The sequence below is a fragment of the Dama dama genome, chromosome 11 (genome assembly GCF_033118175.1).
Source record: "Dama dama isolate Ldn47 chromosome 11, ASM3311817v1, whole genome shotgun sequence".
Classification (NCBI taxonomy): Eukaryota; Metazoa; Chordata; class Mammalia; order Artiodactyla; family Cervidae; genus Dama; species Dama dama.
The window spans coordinates 92,137,272-92,155,424 of record NC_083691.1 but is presented as its reverse complement, the minus strand read 5'-3'; the positions used below and the strand labels follow the sequence as shown (position 1 = coordinate 92,155,424).

The 18,153-nt window shown below is 42.5% G+C and overlaps 1 protein-coding gene across 3 annotated transcripts in view; it reads right to left on the bottom strand.

The window, feature by feature from the left end:
• Positions 1-16,751, bottom strand: part of DGUOK (deoxyguanosine kinase) — a 35,779-nt gene extending 19,028 nt beyond the window's left edge. The window contains exons 1-2 of one of the 3 annotated variants that reach the window (XM_061155746.1): positions 16,538-16,751; positions 6,022-6,134 (exon numbers count right to left, since the gene is read on the bottom strand). In XM_061155746.1, the coding sequence (XP_061011729.1) occupies positions 6,022-6,134; positions 16,538-16,679 (255 nt within the window). In that variant the 5' untranslated portion in view covers positions 16,680-16,751. The remainder of the gene's footprint in view (positions 1-6,021; positions 6,135-16,537) is intronic. The other 2 variants (XM_061155745.1, XM_061155747.1) reach the window with 2 other exon arrangements.
• Positions 16,752-18,153: the final 1,402 nt, after the last annotated feature.

Sequence of the window (18,153 nt, the reverse complement as noted above, 5' to 3'; positions counted from 1 at the left end):
AAAGAACACTAAAAAATAGCCAATAAACATTAAAAAGTTGTTCAATTAATTAGTAAGCAGTTCAGTTCAGTCGCTCAGTCGCGTCCGACTCTTTGCAACCCCATGAACCGCAGCACGCCAGACCTCCCTGTCCGTCACCAACTCCCAGAGTCCACCCAAACCCATGTCCATTGAGTCGGTGATGCCATCCAGCCATCTCATCTTCTGTCATCCCCTTCTCCTCCTGCCCTTAATCTTTCCCAGCATCAGGGTCTTTTCAAATGAGTCAGCTCTTCACATCAGGTGGCCAAAGTATTGGAGTTTCAGCTTCAACATCAGTCCTACCAATGAACACCCAGGACTGCTCTCCTTTAGGATGGACTGACTGGATCTCCTTGCAGTAAAACGAACTCTCAAGAGTCTTCTCCAACACCACAGTTCAAAAGCATCAATTCTTCGGCGCTCAGCTTTCTTTATAGTCCAACTCTCACATCCATACATGACCACTGGAAAAACCATAGCCTTGACTAGACAGACCTTTGTTGACAAAGTGATGTCTCTGCTTTTTCATATGCTATCTAGGTTGGTCCTAACTTTCCTTCCAAGGAGTATGCGTCTTTTAATTTCATGGCTGCAACCACCATCTGCAGTGATTTTGTAGCCCAGAAAAATAAAGTCAGCCACTGTTTCCCCATCTATTTGCCATGAAGTGATGGGACCAGATGCCATGATCTTAGTTTTCTGAATGTTGAGCTTTAAGCCAACTTTTTCACTCTCCTCTTTCACTTTCATCAAGAGGCTCTTTAGTTCTTCTTCACTTTCTGCCATAAGGGTGGTGTCATCTGCATATCTGAGGTTATTGATATTTCTCCCAGGAATCGTGACTCCAGCTTGTGCTTCCTCCAGCCCAGCGTTTCTCATGATGTACTCTGCATATAAGTTAAATAAGCAGGGTGACAATATACAGCCTTGACATACTCCTTTTCCTATTTGGAACCAGTCTGTTGGTCCATGTCCAGTTCTAACTGTTGCTTCCTGACCTGCATACAGATTTCTCAAGAGGCAGGTCAGGTGGTCTGATATTCCCATCTCTTTCAGAATTTTCCAGAGTTTATTGTGATCCACACAGTCAAAGGCTTTGGAATAGTCAATCAAGCAAAAATGTTTTTCTGGAAGTCTCTTGCTTTTTTGATGATCCAGCGGATGTTGGCAATTTGATCTCTGGTTCCTCTGCCTTTTCTAAAACTAGCTTGAACATCTGGAAGTTCATGGTTCATGTATTGCTGAAGCCTGGCTTGGAGAATTTTGAGCATTACTTTACTAGTGTGTGAGATGAGTGCAACTGTGTGGTAGTTTGAGCATTCTTTGGCATTGCCTTTCTTAGGGATTGGAATGAAAACCGACTTTTTCCAGTCCTGTGGCCACTGCTGAGTTTTCCAAATTTGCTGGCATATTAAGTGTAGCACTTACACAGCATCATCTTTCAGGATTTGAAATAGCTCAACTGGAATTCCATCACCTCCACTAGCTTTGTTTGTAGGGATGCTTCCTAAGGCCCACTTGACTTCAGATTCTAGGATGTCTGGCTCAAGGTGAGTGATCATGCCATGATGATTATCTAGGTGGTGAAGATCTTTTTTGTACAGTTCTTCTGTGCATTCTTGCCACCTTTTCTTAATATCTTCTGCTTCTGTAAGGTCCATACCATTTCTGTCCTTTATCCAGCCCATCTTTGCATGAAATGTTTCCTTGGTATCTCTAATTTTCTTGAAGAGATCTCTAGTCTTTCCCATTCTGTTGTTTTCCTCTATTTCTTTGCACTGATCGCGGAGGAAGGCTTTCTTATCTCTCCTTGCTGTTCTTTGGAACTCTGCATTCAAAAGGTATATCTTTCCTTTTCTCCTTTTTTCCTTTCTCCTTTTCTCCTGCTTTTCACTTCCCTTCTTTTCACAGCTATTTGTAAGGCCTCCTCAGACAGTATTTTGCTTTTTTGCCTTTCCAAGGTAAGAGAAACCCAAGTAAGATGGTAGGCACTGAGAGAGGGCATCAGAGGACAGAGACTGAAACCACAATCACAGACAACTAGCCAATCTGAGCACACTGACCACAGTCTTGTCTAACTCAATGAAACTAAGCCATGCCGTGTGGGGCCACCCAAGATGGCGAGGTCATGGTGGAGAGGTCTGACAGAATGTGGTCCACTGGAGAAGGGAATGGAAAACCACTTCAGTATTCTTGCCTTGAGAACCCCATGAACAGTAGGAAAAAGCAAAAAGACAGGACACTAAAAGATGAACTCCCCAGGTCAGTAGGTGCCCAATATGCTACTGGAAATCAGTGGAGAAATAACTCCAGAAAGAATGAAGGGATGCAGCCAAAGCAAAAACACCACCCAGTTGTGGATGGGACTGGTGATAGAAGCAAGGTTCGATGCTGTAAAGAGCAATATTGCATAGGAACCTGGAATGTTAGGTCCATGAATCAAGGCAAATTGGAAGCGGTCAAACAGGAGATGGCAAGAGTGAACATCAACATTCTAGGAATCAGTGAACTAAGATGGACTGGAATGGGTGAATTTAACTCAGATGACTGTTTTATCTACTACTGTGGGCAAGAATCCCTTAGAAGAAATGGAGGAGCCATCATAGTCAACAAAAGAGTCCGAAATGCAGTACTTGGATGCAATCTCAAAAACGACAGGATGATATCTGTTCGTTTCCAAGGCAAACCATTCAACATCACAGTAATCCAAGTGTATACCCCAACCAGTAATGCTGTTAACAGTTGAAGTTGAACAGGTCTATGAAGACCTACAAGACCTTCTATAACCAACACCCAAAAAAGATGTCCTTTTCATTATAGGGGACTGGAATGCAGAAGTAGGAAGCCAAGAAACACCTGGAGTGACAGGCAAATTTGGCCTTGGAGTACAGAATGAAGCAGGGCAAAGGCTAATAGAGTTCTGCCAAGAGAAGGCACTGGTCATAGCAAACACCCTCTTCCAACAACACAAGAGAAGACTCTACACATGGACATCACCAAATGGTCAACATTAAAATCAGACTGATTATATTCTTTGCAGCCAAAGATGGAGAAGCTCTATACAGTCAGCAAAAAGAAGACCAGGAGCTGACTGTGGCTCAGATCATGAACTCCTTATTGCCAAATTCAGACTGAAATTGAAGAAAGTGGAGAAAACCACTAGACCATTCAGGTATGACCTAAATCAAATCCCTTATGATTATAGAGTGGAAGTGAGAAATAGATTTAAGGGACTAGATCTGATAGACAGAGTGCCTGATGAACTATGGATGGAGGTTCATGACACTGTACAGGAGACAGGAATCAAGACCATCCCCAAGAAAAAGAAATGCAAAAAAAGCAAAATGGGTGTCTGAGGAGGGCCTTACAAATTGGTAATTAGATAAATGTAAAATAAAATAACATACCATTCGTTTTCTTCACTCTCAAGTCAGAAAGGATAAAAAAAATAATACCCAGTGTTGCTGAAAATATGAGAAAAATAGCAAAACTTTTCTGAAGGAAGGTTTTACAAAATATAACAAAAGTCTCAACAAAACATGTAATTTTTAGACATCAAAATACCACTTCCAGATTATCCTCAAAATCAAGCCATTAAAAAGAAAAAAGGATATAGCCTCAAAAATAGTCATCATTGTGACATTGTTTACAATAAGCAGAAATTAGAAAAGTAAACATTGAAAATAAGACTGGATCAGTAAATGACAGTACAGCATATTACACAGAGTACAGCAACCATTAAAACGACATTACCACGAAAGGAAGAAGACCTTGTGAACCAAGTGACATGCAAGTGACGATCACAATTCTTATTTTAAAAGAGGAAATGCGGGCATCACTGGTGGCTCAATGTGAAGAATCCACTTGCCAATGCAGGGGCACCGGTTGGATCCCTGGGCCGGCAAGATCTCACATGCCTTGGAGCAAGTAAGCCCATGCGCCACCTCCTACTGAGCACACACACTGCAACTAACGAAGCCTGCTCACCCAGAGCCCGTGCTCCGCGACAAGAGAAGCCACACAGTGAGAAGCCTGAGCACCGCAACGAGAGTAGTCCCCGCTTGCTGCAACTAGAGAAAAAGCCTGCGCAGCAATGAAGACCCAGCACAGCCATAAATCAATAAACAATTTGTTAAAAAAGATGAAATGTGTGTATGTTTCATACATTTATGTGTGTTAATATATACATTTTCTTCTTTATAGGAAAAAAATTTTAAAGGACAAAAATGTTAACTGTTTTATTTCCAGACAATGCGATTATGAGAGTAGTAATTATCTAAGTTGTGCCAAAATTTAGTGGCTTAAACAAAAGAGACATTCATTAAACCCACTTCTACGGGAAACGAATCTGGGACACAGCTTAGCCAGGTGGTTCTGCGTTAGGGTTTTCCATGAGATTTCAGTCAGGATACTGGCTGAGGCTACAGTCATCTAAAGACTTAACTGGGGATCCACGGATTTGCTTCCAAGAAGACGGTCACACGGTTTCTGGCAGGACCAGTTCCTTGCTGTGTGGACCTCTTCACAGACAGCTATGCTGCATCACAGGGCAGCTGGCAGCCCCAGAGCCAAAAGTGATCAAGAGAGAGCAAGATGGAAGATGCAATGTCTTTTACCACCTCCCACAGAAAGTCACACTGTTAACCCTGCTACACTGTATTCCTTAGAAGCAAGTCACTAAGTCCAGATCACACTCCAGGGGAGAATTGTGAATATACGAATTAATACTATTTACTTCTTGAAGGAAATACTACCAAATCTGTGGATATATTAAATCCCCAAAGCAGGTGCCTTGTGGCATACTCAGAAAAAGATAACTTATTTACTAAGTAAAAAAGTTAATTTCACAAATATACACACACATGCACATACATAGATGGAGACAGCTAAAAAAACCAAATATCCTCAATAAGTGTAAGTGTCTGCCAAAAAAGGCAACACGATCCTAAGTTGGAAGAACAAGAAAAGGGCAGCGAGTGCCAGTGCTGTGGTATTCTGTGCCGTGAGGACGACCTCCAACATGTCCCGTTCAGCTCTGAGCGCTGCTCTTAGCAAAAGCTCAGTGGAAAACCAACAAACAGGAGTGCACCTCCTAGACAAAGCTACTTCTGCATGAGAAACAGTCTGGAGGGAAATGGTATTTGGTTTCAAAGAGAAGACGCGAGGGGGCAAAAAAGCAAGAAATCGCTGCCTTAGAAATGAATGAAAAGTTGCCATGTGGAAAAGTTAAAAGACTTAAGATCAGAACTTGAACCAATGAATCAGAGTCACAGGTATGCAAAGTGGCTCATACAAGAACTTTCTAACAACAGGTTGATAAAACCAAGAATGCGGTGCTCATGACTGTTCCTGGAACTACAGAGTCTGTGGGGATGCTGCCACTCCCTCAGCTGCTTGAGGTTCACGTCCAGCTGGTTGTTCCCTACTCACACTGACGTAGCTGGTGAGAAACCAACGCTACGGCCTCTCCCATAGCAACACACCTGACAGCAGGGCGTAAGCCAAGAGGCATCCGTGAAATGTACAGTGTCTGGGGCAGCATAGTGCCTGCCACACAGTAGGCACTTTATAAAAGTGAGCTATGATTTCTGCATCGACTCAAAACGTGACAAGATGTTCCCTAAGGTTCCTTTCAATTTCTAAGACTTCAAAAATAAGCTAAAATCACTGTAATTAACTACTAATCCTGATGGTCAGTTGCAATGAAATACTTAAGGGTAGGAATGACAAAATTAATCTTCAATGCCAGGATGGCTGGCCATGCTTTGGGAAACCGGAAAGAACAGAGGCAATCACTTAAACAGAAATGTAAAAAATGAAAACTAAACTCATTCAAACAAGTCATCCCTCCCTGATGTACATGGTCTGCTTTCTGAAATGAAGGTATTTTAAAAAGGAGGCACCAAAATGGACTACTTTACCTACTCGGAGCAAATTAGATTACTACAACTAGTTTATGAACCCAAGCCTGCCAACTACCCACCACAACTGAAAACTTACTTTTTGGGAGCCAGCAGCCTGGACATTCTGCCATGTTGCTACAGGTTCTGTAGCTGTGTGCCACTCTGGGTAAGTTTTCGTGAGTAACTTCACAAAGGTGGATTTTCCCACAGCTGCAATGCAAACAGCATGTATTGGGACACTTCCCAAATCAGAGTCACAGGAGAAGGCTGCTACTCAACTCTTCCACAAATGCCCAACTTAGCAGCCAAATCATTGTCAGACTGACGATGGATCATGCCACGCTAACCAGAGTCACTATAATGAATGCAGGTAACAGGGAGGAAAAATACCCCTAAGATTTGATTTGTAATTTTAACGCCCCAACCTCCCAGAGGAAACAGAGTGTTTAATAACAGTTAAAAATGGAATAGACTCTCAAAAGTAGATGAAATCAACCACTTATGTTGTAAACCTTGAATCACAGTCATTTATTCTGTGACAGTATAAAATTGCAAGCTTTTCAGTAGAAAATGAAGACAATGACCCTCATTCATTCAACAAATCTAGCCAACATTCAGGGAGTGCTATTACGTGCTCAGAACTGTCTGGCACTGGTGGTACAACGGTAAACAAAACACAGGATGGATTCTGCCCTCATCGAGCTTGTATGAGAGACAGACACCAAATAAACACATGAGTAACTAATAACAAACCGTGTTAAGTGCTAGGAAAGAAAAATGCATGTTGACTCTAATGTCGCTCAAAAGATCAAGGAAGGGTCCTCCGAAAAATATGACCTGAGGTGAGAGCTAAAAGATGAGGACTGGTCAGGTCAAGGGAGGGGTAAACGGAGAGGGAGCAGCCAGACCAAGGGTGGGGGGAAAGGTCAGGAAAAGAGAAAAAGAGTGCACAAGAAGACAGAAGAGAAATCTTTGGCCTTGAAGAAGGCACTGCAGCGACAGTGTGGTCAAAACAGGGAGAAGAATGGCTCAAAATGACTGAGGAGGGGGCAGCAGGCAGGGCAGGGCCAGGTCACACGGGGCCTTGTACCATGGCAAGAAGTCTGAATTCTGTTCTAAGGGCAATGGGAAATCATTGAGGAAGAGTTCTAAGCAGGGAAGTGACAAGTTACCATCCCATTTTTAGAAGACACTCCCCCAGCTAGGTAAGAAGGGACTGATGGAGACGTAGGTAGACCAGTTGGAACGTGACAGTAGCTTCAACCAAGGCAATAGCAGAGGAGGTGGAAAGTAGTGACTGCTATGAGAAATATTCTGGGGATGAAATTAACCTAGTACCACAGCATTTACGTTCTCTTTTCCTATTTACACCAACATCTAGCCCACACCCTCCTGAATTCCAGACTCACTATCTAAGAGCCCTCCAGACATTTCCACTTGAATGTCCCACAAGCACCTCCAAGTACTGGCATTCGCCAAATGAACTCGCCATCTTCCCCACCAAACTGAGCTTCCTCCCACATCCCAACCTCAGGGTACAACAGCACTATCCCCTCAGTCACAACTTCTTCCTCCTCTGCCGAACTTCAAGTGGCCACCAAGTGCTTTTGAACATGCCTTCTAAAATTTCCCCATCTGTCCTTTTCTCTCTAATCCCACTTCCCGCTCAAGACCAGGCTCTCATTTCTTGCCTCTCAAAACTCTGGCCTTGCCCTCTTCAATCCATTATTCATACTGCAGCAGCCACACTACACAAAATAACCCTGCTTAAAATCCTCTGACAGGTCCCTACTCCCTTCACGACAAAACTCAAACCCTTTAGCGTGGCCTATCTTGGTGGTGGTGACGATGAAAGTCTCTCACTCGTGCCCAACTCTTTATGACCCCATGGACTGCAGCCCACCAAGCTTCTCTGTTCATGGCATTCCCCAGGCAAGAATAGGTTGGAGTGGGTTGCCACTTTCTGTTCCAGGGGATCTTCCTGATCCAGGGATCGAACCCAGGTCTCCTGTATTGCAGGCAGATTCTTCACTGCCTGAGCCGCCAGGGAAGCCCAGCATGGCCTGTAAGACGTATCAAACCCTGGCCCCTGCAGAGATCGCTCCGCCTCGGCTTCTCTGCAGACATCCTGAGCCCATGCTGGACCAAACACCTTGCAACTTTAACCAGGCTGTGTTGTCTGCTGCAAATGTGACTATGATATGCTTTACCACTTCCTAGAGCGCCTCCTCTCCTCCTCTGACCAACTGCTACCCAGTCTTCAAGATTCTGCTTAGATACACAGCCTGTGTGCAGCCTTTCAGGACCTTACACCTATAAGCTGGATTGGCCTGGCAATGCTTGTGCTTGGCCTGGCAATGTGGATAAGACTCCACCACTGCCACTGTAATTCTGTTTCTCTAGATAGAAGATGGGGTTCCTCCAAGGCAGGAACCAAAGCCCAGACTAATCACCTAGCCGAGTGAATAAAACATACATTATTAATTTCAGTTCCCTATGAAACCCACAACTGTTAAAAACCAAAACATGAACCAAAACAATTGAGCACTTGGAGCTCAATGTCCCCTATCAGAGATGACCTTTCTCAAGTGAATTCTACCCTTAGGAGGAACCCAAATGGAACCAAGAGAAGGAAAGGGGAGGCATCCTTCCAGTCGATTCTATCAGCCATTCATGGTTGATGATTGGGAGTAAAGAGATGTCTCAGCACAAGAGCCCACACATCCAATATGTGACATTTTATTACACACTGCTCCAACTCCTCTCTGAACACAGGGGGTGAAGAACACACACAGAAACCTGTGCATTTTGTACAGTCATGCTCATCTCTCAATCCCACGTCCACCAAGCTCCCGTGTGCCTCTGCTCCTCCCACACTTCAATGAATAAAAACGCCTTCCCCTGCTCTGCTCGGCCTGTGTCTAAATCCCTTTCCCCACCATGCCCAAGGCCCACCTCTTCCACAAAGTTCAGGACATCTCTAGCTCACACCAAATTCCTACCATGTTGGGCAGATGACTCAAATATTTATTAACTGCCTCTGATACATTTAGCATTTAATTGGTTTGATTTTTCATGGGTCTCAATTTTGGTTTCCTAACAGAATCTGAATCTCTGAGGCTGGATCCCAGGAATCCACATTTTTAAAGTATGCCCCACGTGACTGTGATGTAGACTTACATTTCAGATTGCTATCCAGAACAATCTGATCACAATCAACAGAGAGGGGTTTTTAAAAAATACAGGTTCCAAAACCACATCCCAGACTACCAAATAAGACCTTCTAGGCTTGTGATGGAGTGCCCAACAAGGTCGTAGAAACTACTAGCTGGTTGAATTTTCTATTATCAGACAGCTGCCTGCCCTGAATCGTCCCTAGTTCAAAATATTTGGCAGAGATGGTCAATATTTAGATTGCAGGTTGTTGATAAAGGTTAAAACATGGTTTCTGGCTATGGGCTGAAAAACTATTTTAATTCACATGAAAAGATGAAGGTAACTGATTTCTTACATGTTTGGGGTAAAATGGTTGTTAGAATTAAATTTTTTAAAAGTTAAAAACAACTACCCAAGGAACAAGTGCAGATGGGAAGAAGGGCCCTGAGGGGTAGGGTGTGCCAACTTCATCTCTGAGATCAGACACTATTAGTTCATCCAAGGGCAGTCAGTACTCTGAGAAACCGACTGGTGCTATTTAAACACACAAAAGCCGGAATGCCAATAAATGAGATGTAATGGGAAAAATACAGTCCCAATTACTGGAACAATCACACCAATGTAACACCCCCAACTTGCACACCACTCCCCACTCCAAAAATTTTGGAAAGCCACTTTAGAAATGAGAAGCTAGACTTTCAGCAAAGAATAACAGTGAATGCTGATGGAAGGTTCTAGGAACTTTGCCATCCATGTCACTGTAGGGCTCGGACAGCCTGGGTAATTTATCATAGAATGACCACAGAACTGCACTCCAATGGAGCTCATTTGTGCCAAGCACCACCGACCAATACAGAATTATTTAAAAAAAATAATTCAAAATTATGTATTTATAACACATAACTTTTTTTTAGGTTATGATACTTGACCATAATAGTTTTTTTTTCCTTTTAAGTTTTTTTTATTTTTTTAAGACTTAGGTTTTAAAATGTTCCCAGGGGTTTCATAAGAATGGTGCTGTCTGGTTCTCCACTGCTACACTGGTCTCCTCCTAGTGACCAGAACATCTGTGTCCAGATGTTCTCTTCTTCAGAATGATACTGGGCCAACTGAAAAACGCCTCCCTTGTCTGGTCTCTATGCTGAGCACCAGCGTCCTCTGATATCATTATCTCAGACTTATCACAATTAACCGCTCTCTTTCAGTATACTTCTGATATCATGAAATTTGGGAGGTATCAGACCTCATGAGCAGCATCAAACCTTCCCTTAGGGCCGTGGCCACCGATGTACTTCATTATGCGTGCTGTGACTTGAGAAAGGGTGGGAGGTACTTTGTTATTGGAGCACATTACATCAACAAGTGGATTTTTATTAGCACCAGTATTGTCATTCCACAGGCTGGATCAAACAGTTCTGTTGTTACCATTCATCTTTTCCTAAATCATGCTTTTTTTTCCTCCCACAAGTTTTTCTATAAACTAGCAATACAATGCCTGTTACAACTACATTATACTAAAGCCTATAGTTAAGATAGTATTTTGATTAACACTCAAAATGATTTATCATTTTGAATTTAATATAGCCATAGTTCATGGGGGCCTCTTAAATATACCATCAACTCCAGGCATTTTCTTCTGAACAAGATGTAAAATCCTTTACCAAGAAGCAAGCAAAAGCAGTAAACATAAAACTGCCTATCTTTAAGCAAAAAAATTCTTCCAAAGAAAATTTAAAGCCTTTATTTCAGGAACTATATCTGATGCTATATTCATTCATTCAACCAACAGATGTTTACAGAGTAGCCACTAATGGTGGGTACTATAAAATGAAGTAAGCTGAGATGCTGCCCTCAAGGAACTTATATTGAGACTAAATACCCACAATCAGACAGGCTCTGAGCCTAAAAGCATTCTGGGAAAAAAACATCAGCTGACTTAAAAGAAACTTGATATATTTCAGCCCTGATTACTTTTGTCTTCTTTTCATGAGAAGAAAAAAAAAAAATCATTGTTAAAGAAGAAAAAAAAACATTCCTCACAACTTCCAAAGTGTAAGTTAAGCTTCTGCATTCAGCACAAGACCCTCGCTGATCCGTAATGCCCTCCCCAGCTCTGCCCACCAGCTGATTCATCCTTTCACTGTCGCCTTCTCAGTGAGGTCTCCTTGAACTCTCTCCAGCTCCACTTTATCCCTGGGCATCGTTAATTACTGCCTGTGCTGGTTTAAAAGGCATCACAGTGTAATTATTTGTTGACTCATCAGTCTCTCCAGCTAGACTGGGAACTCATGTTTTGAAGACAGGGACTAACCTTATTTCCTCTGCATCCTGAGTATCTGGCCAGGTGCTAAGAATGAGATGGACGGATGGAATGATGTAAATCACAGAAACAGAGAATCCAATTTATTCCCAACACTGTATCCAATATACAAAGATTCCTTTTTTCCCTAGGAATCTTGCCCAAATGTTTACACTTAATGAAAATAACAGATGACACTAGTGATGTTAAATCACTAATTCTGAATGCTGGAGGATATGTTATTAGGAATGCTCTCTATTGCTTTACATACACGCCTCTAAATGGCAAAAGGGAGGTTTCTTCTTCTCTGTTGGGTCTTTGAAAACCAAAATGAAAAAAAAAAAAGAGAGAGACTAGTCTGAGATGACTCACTAACAATAGTTTCTCCAGCAATCCTTTCTTCAATTTAGGTTTGGAAACACAAAATAACTGACTTTGGAAGGTGATAATACACTTTAGTGATGGATACACTTATTTTAAAAAGACAGACTAGGTATTTTATTTTTTAGATTTTAAGGGATTCTAAGACCCAAGCTTTGACTTTTAATTATAACATATGGCTCACAACTCATGCTAGATGCCATTACCTGCTGCTTCACTGATCTATTTTCCTTATGTGCTACTGTGTGTACCTGCAGGATCAGATTCACAAGATTTAGAGCAGCAGAACAAGAAAAGTCCCTCTAAACCTATCTAACTCCAGCTGGGACAGGGGTTCACCTTCCCCTGTTCAGGTTTCCTGAATGGATACTCTGATTTTTTGGGGGGGAGCAGGGGGAAATGCCTCCTGTGGTTAGAGAACAAGATAACTGTTTGATCTGATTGTAAAAGCAGTTTATTGTATTTCCTCTGTGGATACCAATGACTAACTTGCACATGGCTATCACAGCCCAGGATTCAAGCATCTAGCAAACACTGAATGAGTACAATAGGCCACACATGGGTTAGATGCTGGTGACACAAAGATGAACAAGACACTATGTGGCTAATCCAGGAAAAGTACTGAGGGTGTCAACAATCTCAACAGAACTCAAGTGCTGCAGAAGTTGTGGGTACAAAATGTTATGTGAGCACAGAGGAGGCAGTGCCCAATTCTGTCTGGGGAGAGTCATCACCGTGTGGGGGTGATGGAGAATAATATAATGGGAGATAAAACTAGAAAGAGCCAGATTAAGATCCCCCAGTCCACTTTGCATTAGTCACACTTCCTTTGGGCAACTGCATTCACTTCCAAGACTTCAACAACTATCCTGACAAGTCAACAACTTCCAAGTCTGGGATTGCAGCTCCAATCTGTCTATTCACTTGAGGCACTTACTCTAACCTACCTCAGGTTCTCTAATCTACCTCAGAACATCTATCTTGTCTCAGAGGCACCTCCTCCAAATATCACTCTTACGTCCCCAGACTACTTCTTCCTTCATTCCCATCCTCAGTGTTCAGTCAGTGTCTAAATTAAGGCTCCTTATCTCTCACTGCCAAGTGAGAGGTCCTGTCAATTCCATTTCCAAAATCTTTCTCAAACCATCATGATGTCTGATGATGTCCACCATTCTCTCTGTTCAGGCCTGCAGCTTCCCTCCCTCCAACAACTACAGTGGCCACAACACCTAGTCTGTCTACCCCAACATTCATTCAACAAACTGGATGCAAGGCATGATGGGTACTGCAGCAAATAAGACATTCAAAATGCCCACTTTATGAAGCTTTATTTTTATTCATTCACTCTAGTCCATTTCCTTTTAAAAATTAATCTGGCCATGGCACACACTAGCTTTAAGTCTTCAGTAGCCTCCCACAGCCTACATGAGAAATTCCTAGCTGTTCAACATCTGGCAAATCCTACCCTTCCAAATTCTTGTTCTGCTATCCTCTCACAGGCCCTTCAAACTCCAGACACAAGCCTGATATTAAAACTGCATGTTTCCTGAGGCTCTGTGTTGGCAAATATTACTTCCTGTGCCTGGAACACTCTTTCCTCTGGGGGAGGAATTCCTACCCCAGAGATTCCAAGTTTCCATGTCCGAACATAGCACTCATCATTTGGTATAGAAATTATGTTTAGAAGTCTGCTCCTCCCACTTAGCTGTGAGTTCCTTAAAGGAGAAGGCCTGGACCACATCTGAGTCTACCTCCACAGTAGGCACTCATTGAGCTTTGGCTGCAGGAGAAAGCAAGGAGGAGGCACAGAAATCTGGAAAGGATAAGAGAAGCAAAAGGCAGGAAAACTGGGATAGGCAGTTCAAATTTCACTTGATCATCTGTCCAGACCACTCATTTTGTGAAGTACTCTGTACCTCTCTGGGCTCTGAGGACAAAGTTTCCTTTAGCAGCATGTTTCCCAAAGTATAGGACAGAAAATCTTTTTTAAAAAAACACCATTAAAAAAAAAACAAAAACAAAAACCATGAGGCAGGTAGCCCCTCTCATTCCCTTCAATGTTTCTGATTTAGCTGGAGAAAAACATACATCTGTGGTGACTGGTCTCACTTAAAATTCAAGACCACTGAGTCCAAATGGGTCCTTAATGCCTCCCAGCAGTTCTACATTTCTCCTGCTCACTTGCCAGACTATTTCATGTCTTTCCTCTCTCCTCACACTCAGCTGATCTTTCTTCCTATTCTACTGAGAAACTGACACAACCAGAATGTTCCCCAAGTTCCCACCGCACCTACTCAAGTCAGTAATAATTTATGTTGCCATTCTCCCTGTTTATTAGGGATAAACTGCTCCTAGCTAAAGCCAATCTCTCTTTCTTAATTTGAGCAAGAAATTCCATTCCTTCCTGCTTACTAAAATGACTCTGGCAAGTCTATCCTCTCTCCTGTTTCACCAGTTTTCTCCCCTTCTACCAGCTTATAAATATGATCTAATTCCTCTTATGAAAAGAAAAGGGAAAAAAAAAAATCCTAACTCTCTCAAACCCTCGTCCCATTTGAGCTATTATTCCACACCTCCCCTTTCAAGGAAAACTGCAAACAGTGGTCTTAACCCACTGTTTCCAATTCCTCACTTCCCATTCTCCTTGAACCTCTACAATCAGACTTTCATGACCCCACTCCTATAAATTGTTCAAGTTCACCAAAGAGTTCCATTACTCAAACAGCATTACACAGCTGATCATTTCTTTCCCAAACACCTTCTTCACTTAGTTTCCAGTATACCATGTTTCGGCTCTCCTCTCATCTCAGTGGTCATTCTTTCTTTGTCTCTTTTGCTGGTTCCTTCCCATCGTCTCAATCTCTCTTAACATTTGCATGCCCAGGACATGGTCCTCTCTATCAACATACATAGGCTCCTGGCTTTAAATACCATCTACATGTATAACTACAATCCAGGGAGACTCTCAACTCTAGACTCATATATCAAACTAACTATAAAACAGCCTTACTTAGATATCTAATAAGCATATAAAAACCTAACATGCCTAAAACCAAAAACTTGAAACCACCTTTCTGTCCCCAGGCTGTTATTCCCACTTTTCTCTACCTAAGAAAATTGGAACTCCATCTTTCAAGTTGCTCAGGCCAGAATGATTCGAGTCATCACTGACCCCTTTTATGTTTTACTCCACAATTTCCTGTTACCAAATCCTGTGTGCCCTACCCTAAATGAAATTAGAATCGAGTCACTTCTCACCACCTCCACTGTTAACATCCTGGTCCTACACACCATAACTCATCACTGCAGCAATTTCCTGACACCTTCTATTTTCAACATATCAGCCAGAGTGATCTTTTTATAATCTTAGTCAAATCAAGTCACTTGACTCCTCAAATCTTCCAACAGTTTCTCCTCTCAGTCAGAGTAAAATTCCATAATGCACTACAAGGCCTATACAATCAAGCCACCCCTTACCTTCTGACCTCATTTCTCTCACCTGCCCCTTGCCTCACTCCACTCCAGCCACAGCAGCTTTCCTCTTGTTCCCTGAACACACTTCCCACCTTAGGGCCTTTGCACTTGATCTTTCCTCTGCCTGGAAGATTCTTCTCCACATTATCCACATGGTTCACTCCCTCACCTTCTTCAGGCTTTTGCTCAAATTAACACCTTCTCAGTGAGGCCTGCCTTGACAACTCAACTTAAAAATTGCAACTTCCTTCAATTTCTCAATCCTGTATTCCCTCCCTCACACTTTTTAATATCTAACATGCTATTTATTTATGTTGTTTATTGTATATCTCTCTCTACTAGAGTCCCGTGAGAGCAGAGATTTTTATTTGTTCTGTTCACTGCTGTATCCTCAGGGCCGAAAGCAGTGCTGAAATATGACAGTTGCTCAAAGGACTATTTGTTGAATGAACAAGTTGAGAAATTGTCAGTTTGCTGCCAAATGTCTTCAATACTTAAAACTTCCTAACCCCTTTTTAGGGCTCAGCACCCTACAGGTAAAAGCTTCAAGTCAGACTTTAGCAACATTAATAACTAACAGTAACTAATTGAATATTGTGCTTTCATTTTATTTTGAAATATTTTTATTTAAGGTACTGGACTTCTATTCACTCTTATAGCAGTTATTTTTAATTTAACACACGTTTTTAAGTTTAAAAGTGAGCTGTTCTAATAAAAATGTTAAGAAACTATAGTTGGACCAGCAGAGACATGACAAAAACAGTGAAAGTGATATCTGAATGACTGGAGTTTATGAATTTAGGGTAGGGTTGCCAGATAAAATAAGGACATTCAGTTAAATTTGAATTTTAGATTGGGGGGGTATGTTCCAAATACTGCATGGGACACGCACTAAAATATTACTCGTTATCTGAAATGCTATTTTAAATGGACATCCTTTTTTCCTCCCCTCAATCTAGCAACCTCATCTTAGGAGAACAAAGAAATTGCACCCTTCGCTTTGTCGCTTCCATTTTGATCTACCAAAACAAGCTAGCTCGTGTCCCATTAACAGACTGCGTGGCTTTTATGCCTTAATAAACGGGTATCCCTCTGGGGCAGTACGAAGGCCTGACGTCTGAAAAATCCAAGAGGCAAAGGCACACAGCGCACTTTGAGTGGGGAAAGGTCTGGCAGCTCAGAACAAGGAGCCTGGCCACATCATATCGAAAAAGAAGGGGTTCTGGGCCCAGCTCCCTTTCCTAGCCTCTCAGGAACCTGCTCTGCGGAGGCCGAAGCCTGGCAGCTACTTTCTGGCCCTTACCAATGTTGCCTTCGATGGAGAGCCTTCGGGGACCACGCCCCGCGTGTAGACCCCTGGAAGGGGGCACACCCTCGAGTAAGCGCTGAGCCATGAACTTCGAGGATGCGCGCAGCAACCTTAGATAGAGCCGGCCAGCGGTCATCCCACCCACGATTCACGCAGCGATCACTTCCGTCGAGAGCACTTCCGCCCCCGATACTGCTGTTTAGACACTCCGGCGCACCTTTGACGTCAGGCGGGAAGTAGGTGGGGTTGAGTTGGCTCGAAGGGAGGGGCCGGGGGGGAGGGGGGAAAAAAAACCTCTCTGTTCTCGCGATATTTGTAGGAAAGTGTTGCAAGAAAGACTTCTAATGTGGGATACTGGAGAGATTACTGAAATCTGGAGTAGCAGCCGCTTTATTCGCTCCTGTGTTTGTGTTCATTGGAAAAGCAACATTTAAAAACTGCTATAAGCCAACAACTCATCACCTTTGCATATTTGTCTCACTTTAGAATAAATTTCGTAACTAAAGACAAGTAAAAATAATTGTAATTTTAAACGAGTTTTTCCCCCAAGCGTTCGTTTTTTTGGCTTTTGTTCTTACGTGGGAAGAAATTGGACAGTTTTAAGTAGGAAAATGATGCAGGCTGATGATTTACACAAGTTAACTTCACATTCCGTATAACTTCCACCGCAATGCTGGTATCTTATTGAATAAATTAGCAAGTTAGTTTGTCAGTTACACTCCACCTCTTGTTTTGCCTCTCGAATAAATATAAAGTTCAATCAGTTGATTTTTAGGAGTAAGCAAAAATTCCATAAGGGTGAAGAGGGTGGAGGGCTTCCAAGTGGTGCAGTGGTAAAGAATCAACCCGCCATTGCAGGAGACTAACAGCTGGTTTCGATCCCTGGGTGGGGAAGATCCCCTGGAGTAGAAAATGGCAACCCACTCCAGTATTCTTGCCTGGAAAATTCCATGGACCAGGGGACCCAGTGTGCTACAATCCATGGGGTCAAAAAGAGCAGAGACATGACTGAATCCCTGGGAAAGGTTGCAAAGTGAGAGTCTTTGGCTTCTTGCAGGAAGAATTCAAGAGCTAGCCATAGTAAAGTGAAAGCGGGTGTATTTAGGAAGATATAGGCTCCACAATGTATGGGCTGTCTCAAAAGGCAAGAGCACCAGAGGTGTGGAGGTGGTTAGTTTTCATGGGCTGGGTAATTTCATAGGCTAAGGAGTGGGTGGAATATTCTAACATCTTAAAGAAGGGGCAAGAATTTCCAGAAATTGGAGCACCACCCACTTTTTGCCCATTTATGGTCAGCCTCAAAACTGTCATGGTGCCTGTGGGTGTCATTTAGATGTTAATGTATTACAATGAGCATATAATGAGGTTCATCTACTGGAAGTCAAATCTTTTGCCGTCTTGGGCTTAGGAGGTTCTAACCTGTTTTTGTGATCTGTTCTTATTAACTGTGCCATTCTTTTAATGGTTGTGCCCTGCTGCCTTCCTGCCAGGCTCAGGACAACTATTTGCAAAGCAGGGCCAAGATCTTTTTCCTATATTGATGTTTATATGGGATGGCTGAAGTGACATTCGTATATTTAGATATAGGTTCAATCCCTGAAGAAGGAGAT